The sequence below is a fragment of the Oryx dammah genome, unplaced genomic scaffold (assembly GCF_014754425.2).
Source record: "Oryx dammah isolate SB20612 unplaced genomic scaffold, SCBI_Odam_1.1 HiC_scaffold_20, whole genome shotgun sequence".
Lineage (NCBI taxonomy): Eukaryota > Metazoa > Chordata > Mammalia > Artiodactyla > Bovidae > Oryx > Oryx dammah.
The window spans coordinates 31,453,660-31,476,944 of NW_024070204.1; the positions used below are offsets into that span (position 1 = coordinate 31,453,660).

General features: G+C 40.9%; 1 protein-coding gene across 1 annotated transcript in view; it reads right to left on the reverse strand.

The window, feature by feature from the left end:
* ADAMTS12 (ADAM metallopeptidase with thrombospondin type 1 motif 12) overlaps positions 1-23,285 on the reverse strand; it is a 387,436-nt gene that overhangs the window by 250,589 nt on the left and 113,562 nt on the right. Inside the window, exon 3 of the mRNA XM_040262292.1 lies at positions 2,254-2,404. Coding sequence (XP_040118226.1) covers positions 2,254-2,404 — 151 coding nt within the window. The remainder of the gene's footprint in view (positions 1-2,253; positions 2,405-23,285) is intronic.

Consider the following 23,285-nt stretch of genomic DNA (forward strand, 5'->3'; position numbering starts at 1 on the left):
TTAGAATATGTAACAGTGGGAAGTGCTATGTTCACTGCTCCTGAACAACTCCGGAAAGCAATTTTACATCTGGTAAAGTCATAGATGTATATATCCTCTGAGACATTGCTTTCATTCCATACTAGTTATATGCCCTGGAAAACCCTATGAGCCTGTGTTCTTAAAAAAACACGTACAAGATGATCTGCGCAATATAATGTATAATAGCCCCAAACTGGAAGCAGTTCAGATCCATTCACAGAAGATCAGTGCAAGTGAAAGTCACATAATGGGAATGTCTACGACAGAAAAAAAGGAATTACAGTTACGTGTCCAGGCACAAACACAATGTGGTGGAACAAAAAGTCCAATGCATATATTCAGATTTCATTTCCTTTCATGATTTTGCCACGTATTTTAAAGATAAAATCTGGACTGGATCTCTGTCCTAAATCTAGGCTGACACTCTTCACACCAAGGTCTAATTCTACTCACAACTGTACCCACAGAATCTTGGAGAGCACCAGACATAAACTGCTGGTACCCAACAGACACCCAACAGATACTTGTTGATTGAATGAATAGTTTCTGACCACAAAAACACATGCCAGGAACCAGACCCTGTGTTTCCAGCCTAGTGTCCTGATGTATGAAATCCCCAAACCTGACTTTACTCCTTGGACCACTTTCTGCCATAGTTGACCCTGCAGGTGTGGTCATCTAACCTGACTCCACTTACCCAGCTTCCAAAAACCAGATTCCCCCCAGATACTTCGATCTAAGCTCCAATCAAGTCCCAGTATGATATGTTCCCACCAAAAATCCAAAGAGAAGGAAGCTTGTCGATGTCAATAAAATGAGGCTTTGAAATTTGCTCTAGATTTAATTCCAGCAATCTGTATTTTTCCATCATTTAACATGGAATCCAGAAAGTTGAACAAGAACTTTGACAGGGCTCAGGAAATATAACACTTAGAACAGCAAACAAAACTGGTTAAGAAATTTTAGTTCAAACTGATCAAACTGATAACAAAATAACATCACATTAAAGGTCTGGGTTGATTTCATTGGGCCATATTAAAAGAGACTGTGAAATTCCCAAGTACCTTTCTATTTGGGAAATAAATGCAAATGAAGGGACACATTTTAGGGGAAATGATTCACTTTCTCTCCTGAAATCCTAGAGTACTTTTAAACTACATCTTTTTCTTCAATACCAGGGGTGTTCCTGCTTTGAACATTACAAAGATGGAATGTTTTCCATAAGGAAAGGTGATCTTTCTCAATATAATCACAGTAATTTGATCTGGCAGCACCAATCTCCCTAAGCCCAAGGTATACCTTATTGTGGGTTAATGACATGGTTAGTGTCAGTGAATTCCAGGGTAACACGGTACAAGAACACTGCAATTACCTGGCTCAGAGAGACCAGCACATTTCAATATGCCAAGATTTTAAAATTCCAAATGTCAAGTATACTTTAGGAATAATTGCCAGCACATTAACTTATTCTGCAGCCTCTAGCTGTCATGTAAATACTGCATTTCGCTTACTGTCTTAGGAAAGGAGATAGTCACAAAGAACTGACACTTCCTCCACATCTAAAAGCCTCACAGTTTTCTTTTTATCAGTGTTATGTGGACTGGATGCACTCTAGATTCTAGATTCATCTATGTGGCTACAAGTCACTCTTCATTGCATTTTAATGATTTACTGAATTTCTACTTTGCATCTATACTATGTTACATACTGTTTGGGGAGGGAGTTCCTACTCTAATGAAGCTGTGCAAATAGTTGATGGAACAAGATTTATATTCAAAGAAGACCTCAGCCAAAAGAACCTTAGCTGAATTCATCATCTGATAACATGTTGGTATTTTTTCAGTTTCTCTTCACATATCATTATCAGCATCATCAAATATTTAGCTGTCTAGTAACATTCCACATTAATGTATTATAACATTGCTGATACTGAAAAGCACTGTCTCTAAACTATCTTCCTCTAAGGAATTAAAAAGAGACTTAAAAAAAAATTCAGCATTACTAATACCATATAAACATCATCAACCAATGTGGCAAGGTAGTAGGAGATTCCTTTCCCCTTTTCTGTTAAGAATACAGACTTGAGTACAGAGAAGTGAAATGTATAATGGTACATATTTTCTGGCCACAGAGTGGGGAAGAGAAAACAGATTTGAATAATAACAGGTCTCATAAAAAAAAAAATAGAGCAAAACAAACTCCTGCATCCAGTGAGGAGACAAAGGACAATACCCTTTAATCCACAGGCTGGCTCCTTCATCTCTGGGACGCTTCGCCTCTGCCTCTTGTATACGACATGTGGGTGGTACTCTCCCTCAGCCAGCGGATGTTTTTTGACAGGCTCAATGAAAAAATCTCCATGTGGTAGATGGAAAAATCCAGTCTGTAAATGCATGCAAGACAAAGGTTTTATTTGAATCCATTCTTTATCTGGACAAAGAAAATTCATAAAGTGAAAATTATATAGATTAGGATGACCTCTGAAACTCAGAAGACTGTCATACTCTGCCATTTGGTCTCACAGAAGAGCGACATGTACATAATTCAGTGAAATGTCTTCATAGTCATAGTTAGTAAATGTTTGGGGGTCATGAGCCCTTTGAGACACTAATGAAAAAAAGTGCACATACACAAACATATCCAAAAGTAGCAAACAATTTTTCAGGTTTGCAGATTGCCTCTACCCGTCAAACCCATTGCTGGTTATCTATCAATCTCAAATTAGGAACAGGGCTTTCTGGTTGCCCTGTTATGGAGCTTGTAGTTCATATTTCATGGACATTTTGGGGAAACATTTATCTGTATGTGGGTAGCCCAGCTACATGCTCACACGTGGTTTCATCTTATTTGTTTAACTTATTCATTTTGACTGCGCTAGGTCTTCATTGCTGGCCTCTGGTCATGATGAGCGGAGGCTACTTTCTAATTGCAGTACGTGAGCGTCTCATTGCTGTGGCTTCTCTTGTTGCAGAGCGTAGGCTCTAGGTGTGAGGGCTTCAGTAGTTGTGGAGTATGGGCTCTAGGGCTCAGGCTCAACAGCTGTGGTGCACAAGTTTAGTTGCCCCATGGCATGTGGAATCTTCCCGGACCAGGGATCAAACCCATGTCCCCAGCACTGACAGGCAGATTCTCAACCACTGGACCACCAGGAAAGTCCCATGGTGGTTTGACTTGAAGTGTTTAATGCCATTCTGCTCTCAAGGAAACAGAGAAATATAACACTGATCTGAGACTTGAGTTTCCAGGAGTCTAAAGCAGGCACTCTCATCTCACAGATAGGGGAATTAGCAATAAGTTGGAAAATGATGGGCAACAAGTAACTCTGGAGGTCAGGTCTAGAAGAAGGGTAGTATAGCCAACAACTCTGTCTTCTCTTTGTGAAAGTTTCTGAGTGCCCATTTAAGATATTTAGAAGCTGCTTTGCCAATGACCTCCTATGACAGACTTAACTCTCAGGATCTGAATCCTGTGTTGATGAAAAAGATGGCTTGCCGCAGACACCCTGTTTGCGGCATCACATTGGACTGACCAAGAGCTCAGACTTTGGAATTAGCCTGTGTTCACATTCCAGCTCCTCCACTTTTTAGCTCTGTGATGTGGGACAGATGACCTGCTCAGTTTGAGCTTTCTCAACTGAAAAATGAGGATAACCAAGGGATGCAGTGAAGATTAAATGAGTTAATATATGCAAAGTTCCTAGAAAAGGGTGTGGCCTACAATCTTATCTGTTTTTAGACTCTTTTCAGATGTCAAATTTCATGTCTTTTCATTGTCTTAGGGTCTCCAGAGTCAACATAACAGTTCAATGAATGTTGTTTACAAAAATAAACCTGGAAAGTTTGAGGTTAGGACAACTGTGAACAGGCCCCAAAGTTCAAGGTTGCTCGTCACATCTCAGCAAGCCAGGGCTGCTCTGCTCCATAGGTGAGTCTGAAGATGAGCTGAGTGCCTCCTCTGCCCTCACCCCTGGTTAGGAAGCAAAAGGGGCTCCATGAAGGGAAATGCTTTCTGTTGAACAGGCTTTGACTCTGGGGTCTTTCCAGAATGGTGCCTCACTGTTGTTGCTGCCCAGTCACTAAATTGTGTCTGACTCTTTGTGACCCCACGGACTGCAGCACACCAGGCTTCCCCGTCCTTCACGATCTTGCGGAGTTTACTCAAACTCATGTCCACTGAGTCGGACATCCAACCATCTCATCCTCCATCACCCCCTTCTCCTCCTGCCTTCAATCTTTCCCAGCATCAGGGACTTTTCCAATGATTCAACTCTTCATACCAGTAATATAACCAGATCTGAATATACACCTCACACCTTCTTATTTTGATTACTGACTTTTATGTATCTTCGATAATAAGGAGAATAGAAAAAAAAATTTATTGAAAGGCATATGAATAGCTGTGTGACCTTGAATAGGTCACTCAACCTGTAAAATGTAGATAATGCTTACCACCTCACAGGGCTGTCAGGAGGAGCAAATGAACTGAGGCTTATCAAAGTGCCATGCAAACAGCTTTACAAATGCACAGTGATGATATTTTAACTACCAACTCCAATAGCTGACATCTGACTTCAAATTTGCTCACATTTGCTGACAGTTTTTTTTTTTTCCTCAGCATCTTTCTTTGAGGAAAAAACCTCTGGGACAGGAAGAATTGACAAGGTCCAGACTGTAAAGTAGCTAGAAACAGACTCATGTAGGGCTGAGATTTGGTTTTATTTCTACTCTGAGACAAAGACCAGGCACATAAAGAGACAGTGGACCTCTTGCAAAATGGAGCTCACTTGTTCCATGGAAATGAAATAGAAGGCAAAGACTCCTCAGGCACGGCTGGTGTGAAGTCCCTTTGTGCAACTTCCATCAATCTAAAACTAAACTCTTTGAAGAAAAAAAAAAGTAACATCAACAAGAGGATGTACTGGTATTTCTCCAGCCTCAAATTTTGGACCTAGGTGGTGCAGAAGAAACAGATGGGACTGCAGGTGAGAACACAATAACTGTTTTATGGGCAACCTGAACGAGGGTGCCCAAAAGTCAAATGAGCATTTTCTTAACTGCTTCCTTCCATTTGCATTTTTACACAAGACCAGTTTTGCCAGTAGGCACCTGGAAATCAGCTACCTCTCCATCCTAAATACTTCTCAGAAGCTGGACAGAGCTCAAGGAAAGCTGGGTGACTCACCAGCTGGAGGGGAGGCAAGACATCTGCTCATAGGAAGGGTTGGGGTGCTGGCCTCAGGACCCCATGTGTATTGCAGAGAAGGGAATGGACAGCAGAGGAGATGAAGAGATGCTGCTGGTTCTGGGAGGGTGAGGTGGGAAGATTTCCCAGCTGAGCTCTGCATCTCCTTCTCCCCCAACATATAAACACAGAGCTTTGTACACCTGGTAGCCAAGAGGCCACAGTTCACTGGCCTCTTCTCGTCTAACCAGAGCTGGTTCATGCTGGAAAATCATACACCCTTTGCATTCCAATAGAAGTAAGGACTGGCTCCATGCTCTCCCTGAAGCCAACTGCCCAAGAGGACCACCTTCTTCTGTTGCCAGCTCTGGATCTGAATCAGAGAAGGTATTCTATATTCCACTCTCCTTTATAAACTACTTACCTCTTGCATCTTTTTTCAAAAACTTTTTATTTTATATTGCAGTAGAGCCAGTTAACAATGCTGTGATAGTTTCAGGTGGACAGCAAAGGGACCCAGGCATACATGTATCTGCTCCTCCAAGGTCTTCCCAGGTGGCTCAGATGGTAAAGAGTCTGCCCACCAATGCAGGAGACATGGGTTTGATCCCTGGATCAGGAAGATTCCCTGGAGGAGGAAATGGCAACCCACTCCAGTATTTTTGCCTGGAGAATCCCATAGACAGAGGGATTGGGATCCTGATGGACAGATCCCAGGACAGATCTTAATGGGCTATGTTTATGTGGTCACAAAAGAGTTGGACACAACTTAGTGACTAAACAAACAAAAAATTCTCCCCCAAACTCCTCTCCCATCCAGGCTGCCAGATAACATTAAACAGTTTCCTGTGCTAAATAGTTAGGTTCTTGTTGGTTATCCACATTAAATAGATCAGTGTGTATGTGTCAATTCTCATATCTTTGAAGGAGACCAAGAATGGACCTGAAGAAAAAGTATCCAATTCTCTGGGGAATTCTCAGATTCCTGAAAGAACCAGGGCAGGATGAGCCCCTGGCAGAAGCCCAGAGAACACGTTTGCCCTTTCACCTCCATTCACTTCCGTCATCTCTTCCTCCTCTCAACATCCCAGCATGCCGCTCAGTGTCTTTTGGAAATAAACTCACCTCATTGTTCTAAGTTATAAATACCTGTGAATGCTTCCTGAGGCTCTCTTCTAAGAATTATTCTAAAGAAAAACTATTTCAAAGCATTATAAACATGCAGAAAAATATACAAGTTATAACTGCAAAGTCCCATAAAACTTTCACAGAAGAAACACCTAAGTTCAGGAAGAGAAGCTTTCCAGTAGCAAGAAACTTCCTGCTTTGCTTCTCACTCAATATCATCCCCAAGGGTAACCTTATTCTGACATCTAACACTAATAACGTTCGTTTTAAATCTTCCCTTAATTCTTTACAGGAAGGGTCACTTGGTACAAAAAGTAATAGTCACTTGTCATGTCCGACTCTTTGTGACCCCCTAGACTGTAGCCCATTGGCTCCTCTGTCCATGGGATTCTCCAGGCAAGAATACTGGAGTGGGTTGCCATGCCCTCCTCCAGGGGATCTTCCCCGCCCAAGGATCGAACCCATGTCTTTTATGTCTCCCGCATTGGCAGGAGGGTTCTTTACCACTAACGCCACCTGCGAAGCCCCAGTAATGTCTACTAGCTCATTTCAAATGTTAGAGACTGGCCAGTGAAAGAAATTTAAGGCAAGGAGATATCTTGAGACCCATTAAATCAGACTCTTCCTAGTGCTTCCTCCTTAGCCCCAGATGGTGGGGATGAGACAAAGGGCTGAGCTACCTTGGTGAGAGTCATCTGGTACTGAAACTCTACTGCTCTCTGCTAAGGAGGAACAGGCGTAGGACCTTCAGAATCTTTAGGACCAATTTCTTTCTCCTAGTCTTCCGCGGAGAATAGTTGCCTACAACATCTCCTCCTCCTCCTCAACTCCCATCAAAGTATTAGTCATTTGGATGTAGTTGATGTTATACTTCAGTTAGTGCAATGATTTTGGATCCAGTGGGAAACTGGCAGTGTCCTGAAATAAATTTGTGAATAGACTGTTCTAGAATTGCAAAGCCATGAGGCCTTGAAGAGTCACCTGGTCTAGGCTATCATGCCTTCAGCTTTTACCACAGGTAAAAAAAAACAGCAGGCTGAAGAATAAAAACAATGGTATTGTAAAAGACATGGGGGAACTTATCAAACCAGTTCCAACACTCAGCACTCAGGGCCCTGTGTTGCACAAGTCAAGGGGGTGATAGTCACATAGACAAAACTGTGAGTGAAGCCCCCTAGAGGTGTGCGATGGAGCATTGTCACTAGAACTCATTAGCCTGTCCCGGAAAGAAATTCCTGTTCATTTGAAAATGTCAGAAGTTACCATATCAGTTTGTTTCTTCCCATGGTGATGAAGACAATAAGATGAACATATTCTGAAATCAAGAATAGAAAAAAATTGATTTGGGATAAAGATGTATCCAAGACATTCAATTATAGAACATAGATCACTGGGAAAGATATCACCTGTGGCCCACTATATACACAGGAAAAAAGATAAAATCAGACCCCCCAAATCGTTCTTCTTGATGATCAATCTGCATCTGTCACTTGGCCAACCCAGGGCTAAGATGTCTAAGAGGGGCAGTGACCCCTGCCCTCGAGGTTTACAACCTAGCCAGGAAGACAAGACTGACACCCATAAAATGGCAGAAAGGAGAGCAGTAAAGACCTAGAATTTTGTGTTAAAAAAGGGTACAGTGCTCACATGTCCCAAGAGGTTGGCCCATGACCTCTGGGCCTAGAGGCCAGCCCTTAAGTCCTGTATCACAGTCCCTTCTCGATCAAACACAGCATCCTTGAAGAAGGTGGGAGATGCATCTCCCTAAGTGCTACAGATTCCAGTGCTGTGGTCCAGGAGAGACAAAGGCCACTGAAGGTAAATGCTTTTAGAGGGCACAGACAGAAGACTGAACTTCTACAGTCTCCAATAAACCTGGTCCAGCCCTAAAGCCATGACAACCTGCTAGAATTATCAACTTTTAACTTTTCTGTTGCTGGGTTGTAAGAGGAAGAAGAAGTTTCTATCATTTAATACATAGCCAGGACCTTAAGTCAGAAGTCAGGAGAAGCCACAAAACACAGAGCTGAGACCACTGGGAAGATTAGTCCAGGAATAACCTCCCCAACCTGCCGTGATGCCAAGAGCTCCCTGCCAGGCCCCCATGGAGCCAAAAGGAGTGTAACTGGTAATGTCATTGATTCACAGATTCTACATATTAATCTTAGCAGCCTTAGATAAAGCTCAGGCCAGAAACATGTATCTGATTCATCTACCTGTTAGTCACCCATATGCCAGGCAGGTATTGTTAACAACAACAAGATCTGGCCCCTACCTCCGAAAACAATGCTGTCAAATAGAACTTCCTGCGATGACAGAGATGGTCTACATCTGCACTGTCCAGTTCGATAGCCACTGGCCTCATGTGTCTGCTGAGCACCTGATCTGTGGCTAATGTAACTGCAGAACTGAATTCTTAAGTTCATTAAACTCTAATTATTATTTTTAAACAGCCCTAGGTGATTAATAGCTACCATATGTGTGTGTGTGTATGTGTTAGTTGCTCAGTCGTGGCCGACTCCGTGACCGTATGGACTATAGCCTGCCAGGCTACTCTGTCCATGGGATTCTGAACAGCATATATCTAGAGCGTGGCTGACTAATGAAGAAAGGGATCCATACACTTTTACATCACACAGTGACAGGTGCTAGAGTCAAGGGCAAATCTGAACACTTGCTTTAAAAACAAGCTGCAAATATGTGACATTTCACTGATCACAGTTTGTTTTCTGATTAAGTCAATCAGAAGCCAGCTTAGAAACACCAGTGTAATGCATACAGACTTCAGAGAATTAAAAAAGGCAACCAGGTATAAAAAATGCAACACGTACCAAGATTAAAATGAATCATCAGGAACAATTTGGCAGGACAAGGGCTGTGAGAAGGAGCTGCCATCATCCTGAGGCCAGATCAGAAGGGATATGAAGGTACCAGGAAAAGCCTGGGACTGGGGTTGTGATCAGACAGCATCAAAATCCCAGCTCTACTTCTAGAAGGAGCTGTTCCCATGAGAGCCCTAGAATATCAACCTACATGTCCTCATACCTCTCTGATGCTCATAAGAGGAACCTGTCCAAACCCTAATATACACAAGATCATATACCAATCACTGGCTGTCAGTTCAGAGGCTAAGTAGTAGAAAAAAAATACCCCTCCATTGAAAAATTGATGAGATGGCTTCAAAAAATATATACGATCAAAAAGTTATGATGGGGTTTAATTGAAAGCACAAGCTATGGTCAAATTGGGCTTCCCACATGGCACTAGTGGTAAAGAACCTGTCTGCCAATGGAGGAGACAGAAGAGCGCAGGCAGATCCCCTGGAGGAGGGCATGGCAACCCACTCCGGTACTCTTGCCTGGAGAATCCCATGGACAGAGGAGCCTGGTGGGCTACAGTCCATAGGGTCACAGAGTCAGACATGACTGAAGTGACCTAGCATGCACAGCATGCATGGTCAAATTACATACACAGAGCCTCAGTTTTCTCATCTGTAAAATGGGGCAAAATCTATCTTAATTAGCATGGTTGTAACTATCACAGACATTTTCTATAAAATGCCTAGCAGAAGGCTTGATGTATATATGATAGGTAGTCATAAATGTACAGTAGTTCATTTTATCATAGCATTGTCCACAGTGAAGGTGAATATAAAGGAGTGACTGAAAGCAATTATTCTCATGTTCAGCCTTTTGTTTCATCTCTTAGCTGCAAGTTCTCTTGGCTTCAGTTTTCTCAGGTGAAAAAGATAATAGTGGTAGTAACTTGTTAATTAGCTTATTAAAAGGTGTCATGTGTATTAAATGAGTTAGTATCAGGTGCTTGGACAAATGTCAGCACACAGCATGTACCTAATAAATGTGAGTTATTAGCTATTATGATAGTCTAAGGAAAATTCATCCCAGATGCCTGATGTGATGGTTTATGTGTCACTGTAACACACTACGAGGTGCCCAGGTTACACATTATTTCTTGGGTCGGTCTGTGAGGGTGTTTCCGGATGTCATTAGCATGTAAATCAGTGGACTCAGTAGACTGCTGTCCCTAATGTGGGTGGGTATCATTCAATTTCTTCAGGGTCAGATCATCTCTGGCCCTCAGACTGGAGTTGACACCTCAGCTGTCCTGGTTGTCAGGCCTTCAGCCATGGACCAAATTACACCATGGCTGTCCTGGTTCTCCAGCTTGCAGATGACAGATTGTGCAATTTCTCAGCCTCCATAATCTGTGCGAGCCAGTTCTTCATAATAATTACATTAATTACGGGAGAATCAGTGGTGCGTGGATGTAAATTGAGCTGCCTGGAAAAATTTGAGAGGAGACAAAATTGATAGATTTCTCTTTCTTGCTGTTTGATAGTGTTAGAGCTAGAAGCGATGGTGGGAGACTTCTCAAACTTCACACACCTCTCAGCCTGGGAGGCAGGTTTTCAGAGCATGTCTTAGGAAAAATCAAGCCCAATTCCCAAATTGGGATTTCTTCAAATGAACAAAGGCTGAAATCTTCAATAACCTTAGTGTGAGTGTCAGCATATAGTATATACCTAATAAAGTCTCTAGGTCAACACTGGGTGCCAGATCCGACCTTCCCCCTTCTCCTCCTGGGAACAGAATAATCTACAGCAGAATTTGTGTTCCACTAACACAACCGTCTGGGGACAGGGCTGAGTTCAACACTCAACTCCAGCACAATTAAGCAAGGTAGCTTTACACAAGTAATTTAGTCTCTCTGAGCCTCGCTCTCCTCCTCTCTAAAATGGGGATGACAAAATATTCTTTGCTAAGGAATTTTGATAGGAACAGAATAAGATAATTCTTATAAGGCTTTGCTGTCTTCATGGATTCCTTCAAAGTGATGTGCTTGGACTCTTCCCCATGATTCAGTCAATCATTTCCATATCTTATTGTTCAGTTGGTAAGTCATATCCAACTTTTTGCGATCCCATGGATGGCAGCATGCCAGGCTTCCCTGTCTTTCACTGTCTCCCAGAATTTGCTCAAATTCATGTACATTGAGTCTGCTATCTGGCAGGCATGGTTAACATGCTTGTTTCGTGGTTGTCTCAGTTTTGAGTTTCAGAAGAAAACCTTCTGCTTACATAAGGGCAGAAAAGTTGCCTAGTAACTAGTTTTCTTCATTTCTTACTTGATAGTACTTGGAACTGAGTGCATTTATTCAATTCTAGTTCCCAAGAGCTCTCTCCACAGATTCACTCTTCTTATGGAAGATAGATAGGTAGGTAGGACAGCCACTCAGCCCAATAAAGTGGATTTTTAGAAATTTAAAATGTAACCACCAAAGAGAATGAGGCATCAGATGATCCACTTATTTCTAATTCTAGTGTGCAGAAGAACCACATGGAAAGCTTATTAAAAATACATACACTGGGAAGCTTTGTCCAGACATTTTAGTTTAATGTGATACCCAGGAATCCGCATTTTAGCAAGCACCTTGGGGTTGTTGACAGATAATCTGTGTACTATGCTTTGGAAAACACTACACTTTCCCCTTAGGTGGTGCTTGATTGCTTTTTAACTTCTCCCACCTACAAATAGGTGTAATACTATGAATATGATGAAATACTCGTAATGACTTTAATCAAACACTTAGTTCATCTCAATCGAAAGAAGTTTCAGCAATAATGATTATTGATTGCAGTTTATGAAGCATATTCCCTGAATCTTAAGTGTGCAGGGAAGGCCCATAACATTTGGCAGATCAGGACACTTTAAAGACGCGAAAAATAAAAAAGTTGAAGTCATTCTAGGAAATGGGTGAATAAATGTTTTGGATTCAAAATGTGAAATAAATGTGAAATCATTTCACAGAAGAAAATATGCAGTCTGAAATAAGCTGGCCTGACACAAACCCTGATGAACCCCACCAAACCTATTATCGTCAAAAATTAAAAAGGAAATTTTTATCATATCTCAAACCATGTGTTCCCAGATAAGCCATCACAATCAGAAAGATCATCTAAGAGCCTGTAGCAACCAAAAACTCATCAGAACTTCTCTGTCACGCTGTATTCAGGGACAAGCTGGGAGCCTCCTAATTGACAGTTTCACAAAATGGTCTTTCTAGCCCCATCAGACACCTAAGGTCATTTCTGACTTCTTCTCTTTATGCCAAAAATCTTCTATCAGAACAATTTTTGTTGCTCAAAATTTCTCTATGTCTTTGCTTTTTTTTTTTTTTTTTTTGGTCTCTCTAAGCAGTAATCCATGTTTGTCAACTCTAGAAAATAAGTCCATCCAAAAGGAAGAGGGAAAAAGAAAAAAAAAAAACAGCTAACACCTTGGGAGCCCAGGAAACATGTTATTAGGGAGAACAAGTGAAAGCATTGTCTCCCACGGGGAGCAGAAAACCATTAGGGTAGACTCAGCCGAGGCACAGCACTATTTTTTTTCCTGATGCCCCAGCAGGCCATCGTTCTCGTCAGAAACTACCCTAAGGATGCAAAGCCCTCCCTAGGCTGCAGAGAACACGGCCCTGGTCTTGCTTCTCTCACTGTGACAATCTCTGATCGGCAATAATCCCCGATCAGGGAGAGCTCCCATCCATGGAAAGAGCACAGCAGCCTGTCAAGACTGTTGCTATGGCCACCAAAGTGATTCTGAACTGAAACAGAGCATTCCAGGGATGTTTACCAATGGCTCAGGGCCAAGGGGAATGCCTTCTCTGGTGGCTTGGTGATGGGAGCTGGCAAACCATGAGAGAATTTCATAGCATGTTACACTTCACTAAGTCCCACAGCAGAGAAAGGGAAAAAAATAAAGAGCAGGTCTAGTGTAAGATGCTAAAAATGTGAATGTGAGCATTAGGAGATATTTATATCCTCACTGTATTCTAAAATGGAATTAGTTAAAGCAAGATTTGCCTTTCCACAGGCTCTTCATGAAAGAATAAGTCCACACTCATTGTCTCCACTTTATATGCCACAAGAAAGTCATAACTACTAAATAGTGGGACAAATTTATTTTAGTTATTTGTAATCTCCCACTACCCTATAAGGAGAATGGGTCTGGGTACCTTTAGCACTTTTCAACCAAGGGCAAAAGAAAAAACTTTTTTTTTTTTTAAGAAAATAAAGAACAGACTTCTACTATGAAAGTAGAATAGACTTTCACATCCTTGAAGACAACATTTAAGTGGTAGGAGGAAGGGAAATAGCAACTGAGGAAGTCTTAAACAACTGTGTTTAAGAGAGAAGGGACAAGTTGGGAGTTCCAGAAATAATCCAGATGTAGACAAAGTGGCACCTGGAGAAGCAGAGGCTGAAAAGGAAAGAAAAAAAAAAGCCCACAGGAGAAGATGTATCAGCCAGTGGTCAATGAGAAAGACATGCAAAAGGAAAATGGGAATTTTTGCTGGCATCATAAGAAATGTACAAGGTAAACTCCTGTGTCTCTTCTACCTGTGAAACCTTCAATAAAACAAACACTGTTCTCTAATACTTTTTGTGACGAGAAATGCTGTATTCTCCATCACAGATGGTACAAGAAGAAAAGAGAGTCACTAAATGATACGTACGAGGAGCCTCTTTTCCTCTTTAGGTAGAAGATAAAAACATCTACTTGAGGCAAGCAGGAAAAGAGTCTGTAAAACTTCTCTGAAGAATGGAGAAGCCACCAGCCTTTGATGGAGCCCAGCTGATGTCTCAGCTGAGACTGTGAGCCACTGAAAAGCAAGTCCAAGGAAATGACAAACAGGGCAAGTGCAGAAGAGGTCATGATCAGAAAGAGGAGTGTTAAAGTTTAAGCACTGAGAGTTTATAATGTAAGTGTGGTGCAGTGGAATGAATCTAGCCCCCCAAAGACATCCACAGGCATTAGCCTGGCACCTGTGAGCAGGTTACCTTACATGGTGTGTGGGACTTCGCAGATGTAATTAAGTTAAGGATCTTGAGAGAGGGAGACTGTTGACCCACGGTAATCAAGAGAGTCCTATAAGAGGGAGGCAGGAGGATCAGAATGAGTAGAGAAGGAGGTAACGACAGAAGCAAGAAGTTGTAATGAGGTGAGGAAGGGGCTGCAAGCCAAGGAACAGAGGTGAACTCTAGAAACTGAAAAAGGTAAGAAAACAGATTTCCCCTGAAGCATCCAAAAGGAATGTGACCCCAAGGACACTCATTAGTCATGACCTCCAGAACTTGTTTTAAGCCACTGCGTTTGTAGCGATTTGTTAGAGCAGCCTCAGGAAACTCATACATGGGAGACTGGTCATGGGAATAGGTCACCAAAGTGAACCCCACTGAAGGAGTCAAGGAAAGGGAAGTCAAGAAGGTTAAGGGTCCATGAAGTTAAGATGTTCATCTTGACTTGCAGTTAAAAAGACCCTTCACATTGTGAGCCTAGTATATAACCAACAATTTCAGGAAGCAATGCTTCCCTATTTTCCTGTGTAGGTGGCGTTCTGATACATTCTGTTTTATTTTAATCAATTTAAATCCTGGTTCTAAAACACTAAGCTGATTTCACATTCATGTAATGGATTACAACTTGCAGATCCAAAAACTGATATGGTGGGGAGAACTTGGACTTTATTGTTAAATCTGGATCTGAGTTCTTATTCTGGTTCTATGCTTTCTTCCTGTGTAACCTTGGTCAAAGTGGCTGACCAATGAGTCTCAGGTCATTCTTATGAGAAATGGAGAATGCCCAATTGCTAAAGCTGTTAAGAATAAATGAATTGTTGTGAGGAAGCACCTATTACAGTGGCTGGCATGTAGCATTAATTTAAAAATAGCAGCTTCTTGTAAAATCAGACAAGCCCATCCTAAGATACTTGAAGGCTCAATTTTTCAGTAGATACTGGAATTGCTTCCTCACCTCCACTCATCCACACCATAAATGTTCTTCTAATGAGGAAAGATTGTTCTCAAGGCATCCACTATTGCTAAACTAATTATTAAAAATCTCTTTCCTTTATGGTGTGCCATAACTTCCATTCATCATCTTAGTTCTGCCTTGTGGAGCTATACCAGAATATGTCTAATATTTTTTATACATAAAAGATGCTTGCTCCTTGGAAGAAAAACTATCACAAACCTAGATAGCATATTAAAAGGCAGAGACATCACTATCGGCAATAAAGGTCTGTATTGTCAAAGCTACGGTTTTTCCAGTAGTCATGTACAGATGTAACAGTTGAACTATAAAGAAGGCTGAGCATCAAAGAAGTGATGCTTGTGAACTGTAGTGCGAAACAAGGGACTCTTGAGAGTCCCTTGACTATAAGCAGATCAAACTAGTCAATCCTAAAGGAAGTCAACCCTGTATATTCACTGGAAGGACTGACACTAAAGCTCCAATGGCCACCTGATGCTAAGAGCTGACTCATTCAAAAAGATTCTGATGCTGGGAAAGATTGAAGGCTGGAGGAGAAGGGGGTGACAGAGGATGAGATGGTTGGATGACATCACTGACTCAGTGGACATGAGTTTGAGCAAACTCCGGGAGATAGTGAAGGACAGGGAAGCCTGGCGTGCTGCAGTCCATGAGATCTCAAAGAGTTGAACACGACTTAGCAACTGAACAACAACAAAATATAGAATATTTACTTAAGTATACTGGATAATATTTATCATGCACCACTAAGACTTCTCTTTTCAGCCTAAATATTTGCACTTCCTTCAACCATTTTTCATTTCTTATTGTGCTAATCCTTCAGCAACCTGGTTAAGCTCCTTGAAATAGTACTACAGTTTGTCAATATCTCTCTAAAAATCACACCAGAATTGGACATTGAGATCCCAGCACTTCAATGCCATCAACTTTGGAGAAATGAAATAGTGGGGAAAGTATATATATTTTCTCCCTTCACAATAATCAAATTCTTCAGGGGAGAAATTGAGAGGCAAAAATGTGGTCTAATAAGTACTTACTCCGGAGAAAGCGATGGCACCCCACTCCAGTACTCTTGCCTGGAAAATCCCATGGACAGAGGAGCCTGTTAGGCTGCTGTCCATGGGGTTGCAAAGAGTCGGACATGACTGAGAGACTTCCCTTTCACTTTTCACTTTCATGCATTGGAGAAGTAGCAACCCACTCCAGTGTTCTTGCCTGGAGAATCCCAGGGACGGAGGAGCCTGGTGGGCTGCCGTCTATGGGGTCGCACAGAGTCGGACATGACTGAAGTGACTTAGCAGCCGCAGCAGCAAGGACTTACTCCTTTTATTAGGGCTTAAAGAAATGATCTATTTTCTCCAAGGAGTTAAATGAAGGGCCAGGAAATAGGCTTCAGAATTGGGGGAACACAGTAACAACACCAAGGACAGAATGGCTCAGTACTCCCTGAAGTTCAAAGATTTTTTTTTCTTAAACACGGCCCTGAGTTGACTAGACATCTCCTTCATTAAAGTTCAGTTTCCCTGACTTTCTGACCCTTATTTCAACATTGAGGTGCAGATGGCCAGCAAACAGTTTATGGCAGTGCTGTTTGGAATATGAACAGACCACACCAAAAGTAGCCCTCTGTAAAAACAGTTCCAATTTCTCTGCCAAATATGCAGGCTATGCCTCGATGTTATTTGCAGGGGAAAAGTTGGTCTAAGAGTACAGTGAGTTTGCTTTTTTTTTTTTTCCCACTGCATTGCAGGCAGATTCTTTACCAACTGAGCTATCAGGGAAGCCCTTCAACGTTTTACTTAGAAGAATTTCAAAAGTACAAAAAACTCAAAGAACAGTAAAATAAACATCCATACAGTTGCACTTGGATTTAAAAAAATACTAATATTCTGCCACTTTTGAAATATATAGGCTGTACTATTTGAAAAGTAACTTGCAGACAGGATGGCAATTCAGCCTTAAATACATGAGCAAGCCTGTCCTAAGAAGCAGGTACTCTTTCTACATAACCACAGCTCCATAACCTCACCCAAGAATTAGCAATCATTGTACATAATCCTAATTTCATTCCATGTTCAAATTTCCCATATTGTTCACTCCAAAATCTTTTAGAGTTATTGTTTCTTTAGTTCTTTGTTTGTAATCTATAACTAGTTGAGTTTAATACAATGCATTTTGGTTGTTTCATAATAAAAAAAATAGTAATGTACCTCAAGCACACAAGTTTAAAAACTGGAATATTTTTAAAGCCTGTTATGAAAAGCAATAATATTTTGTTCCACTTCTCCCAATCCCCAAAGGTAATGATTCTTGACTTTTTAACCTTATTCTGTAAATTATCTCTATGTTTTCTCAATAACATGCTGTTATCTTTAAAAAGCAGTTTTATGCATTGTCTAAAGTATTGTGCCTGCAATAATAGATGAGGACTGGCTTCCTTACACAAAGCCCATGCCATTTTCTCAATATCATTACTTCTGTCAAACCAGTAAAGATGACAGTTATTTAGTCGCTAAGTGGTGTCTGACTCTTTTGTGACCCATGGACTATATGGCCCACCAGGCTCCTCTGTCCATGGGATTTTCCAGGCAAGAATACTGGAATGGGTTGCCATTCCCTTCTCCAAGGGATCTTCCCGATCCAGGAATTAAACCCGTGACTCCTGCACTGCAGGTGGTTCTTTACCACTGAGCCACCAGGGAAGCCACATAGATAACTGTGGTTCCATTTCTAAAACGACGTAAAGGCAAACCTGAAACTCAGCCAGTAGACACTGATACAACTTACTGACCATTATTTACTCTATTAGGTTGGTCTCCAAGCCACACAAGGCACCAGTATTTCCTTTAGGTACAGCCATTTGTTTTCCTTGGAATTTCTACTTGCTTTACTTTCCTTTTGTGCTGCCTTCCTGTTATAATAATTCATTATTTTTAAATCCCCAATGTATAAGGCACTGTTCTATGGACTCCTGTGTTTTCTTGGACATATCCCCTGGAGCTCTCCATCTCTCTGCTCCCGCCTCAGTTTAGTTCAGTTGTTCAGTCATGTCCGACTCTTTGCCAGCCCATGGACTGCAGCACGCCAGGCCTCCCTGTCTATCACCAAGTCCCAGAGTTTACTCAAACTCATGTCCATTGAGTCAGTGATGCCATCCAATCATCTTATCCTCTGTCATCCCCTTCTCCTCCCGCCTTCAATCTTTCCCAGAATCAGAGTCTTTTCAAATGAGTCAGTTCTTCAAATCAGGTGGCCAAAGTATTGGAGTTTCAGCTTCAGCATCAGTCCTTCCAGTGAATATTCAGGACTGACTTCCTTCAGGATGGACTGGTTGGATCTCCTTGCTGTCCAGGGGACTCTCAAGAGTCTGCTCCTGCCTAGTGGTTCGCAGTTCCGCTCTGGGCTGTGTATGCTATGCAGGGACTTCCCTTGATCATACCTCCAAGTTAGAGCCACTGATTTTTTTGGTCCTCACATTTTTATGTTTCTTCTAGCACCCATTTTTAGAAGTCAGAAGTTTTTCTAAACATCAGTCCTTTCTGGGTGTCCCCTTCTTCTCTCCCCAAAAGGTTTAGGGTCATCTCTTGATGTATGCTATTTGAAAATTTTCAAATTTATATGCCTTTGAGTGAATCTTCTCTCATCCATTGTATAGAACACTTAGTGGTCCATCTTACTCTGGTTACTGCATTTTTCAGCTCTTCAGTTATGAAAAATACTCTTGGATGTTGGACCTTCTGGATTGCTCCTCCATTTTCCTTATTTTTCCCCCATCTTTTCTAACTCTTAGTCTTCTTTATCAATTTTGTGGGAGATGATTTTGACTTTATCTTCCGGCACTTCCACTGATTTCTTATAAATTGCATCAATCTTTTTTTTCTCATTCTTGGCCTCTGGCTGTTCCTTTCTCACAGTGTCATCTTCTTGTTTTATGGGCACAGTCAACTCTAGAATACTTCTAAGGACTCTCGTTATAGGTTTTATGGCTTGCCTATTGGTTTGTTGCATTCCTTCATGTTTCCTGAATCTGATTTCTCCAAAGTTAATTTTTCCTGTTTACACTGCTCTATTGCTTTCTTATTGAAAGCTTTCCTAAAATGTCTTGACCTCCTTGCTTATCCGTCCACATTTATGAGGGAGTGCTGAAAAGCTGGTGAAGTGCTCTGTGTAGGTATGGAGGGCTTTTGACTCTTTAAGTGAGGGGTCTGATAGGTGCTTTATCCGTGTGGCTGGAGGCTTTCCTAAATGCCAGAATGTAATGGTCATTTTGGGAAGAACCACTTAATTCATGCAGAGAAGAAAAGTCTAGCCTACGGCTTAGGGGACAGACATCTGCCTGCAGTAATTCTGCTTAGAAGCAGACAACCATTCTATTTTCAGCCCCATGCCTTCATCCTCCCTGCCCTCCACATATCCAGCCCTTCTAAGTCCCAAAATTCTTTGTGGTCAAATGAACTTCCTTCTTGTCTATATCCCACCTGTATGTACAGTCTGGGGTCAGGCTCACTTGGCATGAAATATTGGTTATTACCTGTCCCACTTTCCATTCTCTGGAATTTTGTCTAAATATCATATCCGAAGATAGCTCCTCTCTTATTCTCCATTATTATTAGGAAGGAAAGGAAACCTATTGTTCCACCTGTCATCTTTGACAACTTTTTGATGGTTCAGGAACATTCAAAATAAAAATAATTACATTAATACGACATACTTCTAACAGATTTAAATAAACAATGCATTAAATCTTCACACCAACATCAAAGAGATTATAACACTGAAATTCACCCTTTTTTAACTCAGAAAAATAAGTCTACTTTTCTTTCAATTTGCCATTTGAAACTATTTATATCTCAAATAATTCATAACAGAGAAATGATAAGTGGCATAAAATATTTTTAAAATCCCTACCAAAAGAATAATTATACACTAAATAGAATAATTTTACACTAAACTAACATGGCATTCTTATCAAACTCTATGCAGCACAAACAATTTACTTAATTCTGCAAAGCATGTGCTGAATTCCACAGAACTTTCTGAAGCACCTAAGTGATAGCTAAAGCTTACTCATTATTTGTGACCTTGCAGTAACTTTAACCTTGATGAGGGTGATATTCTTGGAGATGAATTGGCCTGAAACAAATGTCAATCTGTCTGACAATTTATGACCTACCAAATTACTAATGATAGTAATTGTAAGCAAAGTACAAAGGAATAATCAAGAATTTCTGATCACAGCAAAAACACGAAGATAAGGGTTATTTTCTCTTCTATACTTTTTCTATAACTCCCAAAGTGGCTACATTTGACATAATATTCATGTGTGTGTGTGTGTGTGTGTGTATGTATATATATATATATATGTATATATGTATATATATAAATACATTTGATATATATTTCTCTTATAAACAAAACAATTATTTTTAAACTTTACCAGGGCCTATCTCTATGTGACACACTTATTTAATAAAATTAAAAGTACAAACTTCTTTCCCTGAAAGAAGAATTACAGGAAATGTAGGTGAATATTCTTCACTCCAGGAAGCGGCACTGAACTCCCCCTACCCTAACCCTACCTTTAGTGTAGCCTGTGTTTGGTGACGTGGTTCCCTAGAAAGGGGTACTGAAAGGGAAGAAAAAACAGGAACTTTACAATGGGGAATCATGGGGAATCAGTGCTACTGCACCCAGGCTATGAAGGATAGCATCATCAGTGACTAGTTACATAACAGGATATGCCCTTGATACGAGGTCACAGGAAGGGCACTTTATCTCTGTTGTGGCCTTCCCCAAAACCCAGTCTGCCGCTGCTGCTGCTGCTGCTAAGTCGCTTCAGTCGTGTCCGACTCTGTGCGACCCCTAGATGGCAGCCCACCAGGCTGCCCCGTCCCTGGGATTCTCCAGGCAAGAACACTGGAGTGCGTTGCCATTGCTTTCTCCAAAACCCAGTCTAACCATGAGAAAAGTGTTAGGGAAACTAACAAAATATCCCTCAAATTGCCAAGGTCCTCAAAGCCAGGCTAAGCCGAGGAGACTGTCAGAGTCCGCAGAAGACTTCGGAGATATGATGACTAAAACGTAATGTGGGGTCCTGGGTGGGGTCTTAGAACAGAAGACTGACGTTAGGGAACACTAGTGAGCTCCACAGAAAGTGTGTTGTTTAGTTAATAGAAATGTACCAATGTTGCTTCCTTAGTTGTGACAGATACGCCACAGTATCATTAGATGTTAATAAGAAAAACTGGGGCCAGGTATTCAAGAACTATGGGTACTAACTTGGCAACTTTTCTACAAATCTAAAACTGCTCTAAAATAAAGAATATCCTTTTAAAAATCACAAACAACTGTGTTATAATTGATGGAAGGTGAATCCTAATCAAAATCTGGGAAGAGAAATTAAAAATTTTCCTCCATAAAGTTGGGCAATTCGTCTGTCAAGATGGTCCCATCCTGTAACAGTCAGGCAGACACTCACATTTCAGAGGAAGAAAGAAAGGACAGACTCTGCATTTTAGGAAATTATGGATCGAGAGGCTCAGAGGTACACACTGTTGATGCCAAATTCCAACCCTCTGGAGAAGGAAATGGCATTCCATTCCAGTATTCTTGCCTGGGAAATCCCATGGACAGAGGAGCCTGGGAGGCTACAGTCCATAGCATTGAAGGACTCAGACATGACTTAGCAATTAAACCACCACCACTGTCACTTATATAAATATTTCCTAAATGACTGGTTCAGGACTTCTCTGGCAGACCAGTGCTTAAGATTCTGTGCTTCCAATGCAAAGAGTATGGGTGCAACTCTTGGCAAGGGAACTAAGATCCTGCATGTTGCAACTCTTGGTAAGGCACTAAAATCCTACATGTTACAACTCTTGGTAAGGGAACTAAAATGCTACATGTTGCAACTCTTGGTAAGGGAACTAAGATCCTACATGTCACATGGTATGGTCAAAAAAAAGAGGAGCTTCATTTTCTCAATAACTCATTTAAATAAGGAAAATAGTTTGTGCACAAAGATATCCATTACTCCATTATTTATAATGATGAGTAATAGGACACAACTTAAATGATGAGTACAAGGAGTCGGACACGACTGAGTGACTGAACTGAACTGAACAGAGGACTGGGCAGTAAATTATATAGCATGTATAGAATGGGACACTATGAAGCAAATAATGTGTTAGGCTTTTAATGATACCAAAAATATTCATTATATGAAATTAAAAGAATACAAAATTGTACATTCAGCACACTTTCAATTATGTAGAAATATAGAGAAAATACAGGAAAGAAATACATCTTTTAATGTCAATCACAGTCATTCCTGACTAGTTGGATAATGGTTATTTTCTCTTTTATATTTTTGCTGAAAGCTCTGAATTTGCCCCATTGGATATATTTCATGTGTGGTAAAATAAAGTGATCTTCAAAACATTTGCTAGTGTTTTCCTTCATGCGATTCAATTACACGTAATTTTTATTTTCCTCATTGGGCCTTTCTGAATTTTTCTAATCTCTATATTTGCACGTGATACTTCAAAAACCATATAGAAAGTATAAAATGTTTTATTATACTCTGTAAATACAATGGGTTGAGTGGTAACATACATTTTAGCTAAGGAAAAAATTTTACGGATCTTGAGTTCTTAAAAGCACCCTCACCCTAACTTATACACAGAGTATGATGCTTGAGGATATTTAATTAAGAAGCATGATTTTAATTGAAGTGCTTTTAAAATACCTTCTGTTCCTGATATCAGTCGGTTTGTCCAATTACATTGCTAACTGCAGGTCCACAGGGGAAGTGGCTGAGAGCAGGGAAGAGCGGGTAGGGCTGGAGAATGTGAATGTTCACCGAGAAGAAGACAGAGAAGAGGGAAAGGACAAACACACCAGCAAAGAAGAGAAGGGGAAAAGAGGTACAGAAAAAGAGGGAAAGGAAAGAGTGGGAAGGGTGGGAAGAAGACGAGAAAGAAAGAGCAAAACGTGTACCACTCTCAAATGTAGGAAGTGGGAAAATACCTGAAATAAATTCAATGAAAGGCAGTAAGAATACAGGCTTAGAAATGTCCTTAAGTCAGTAGATAAAGCAATGGGGTT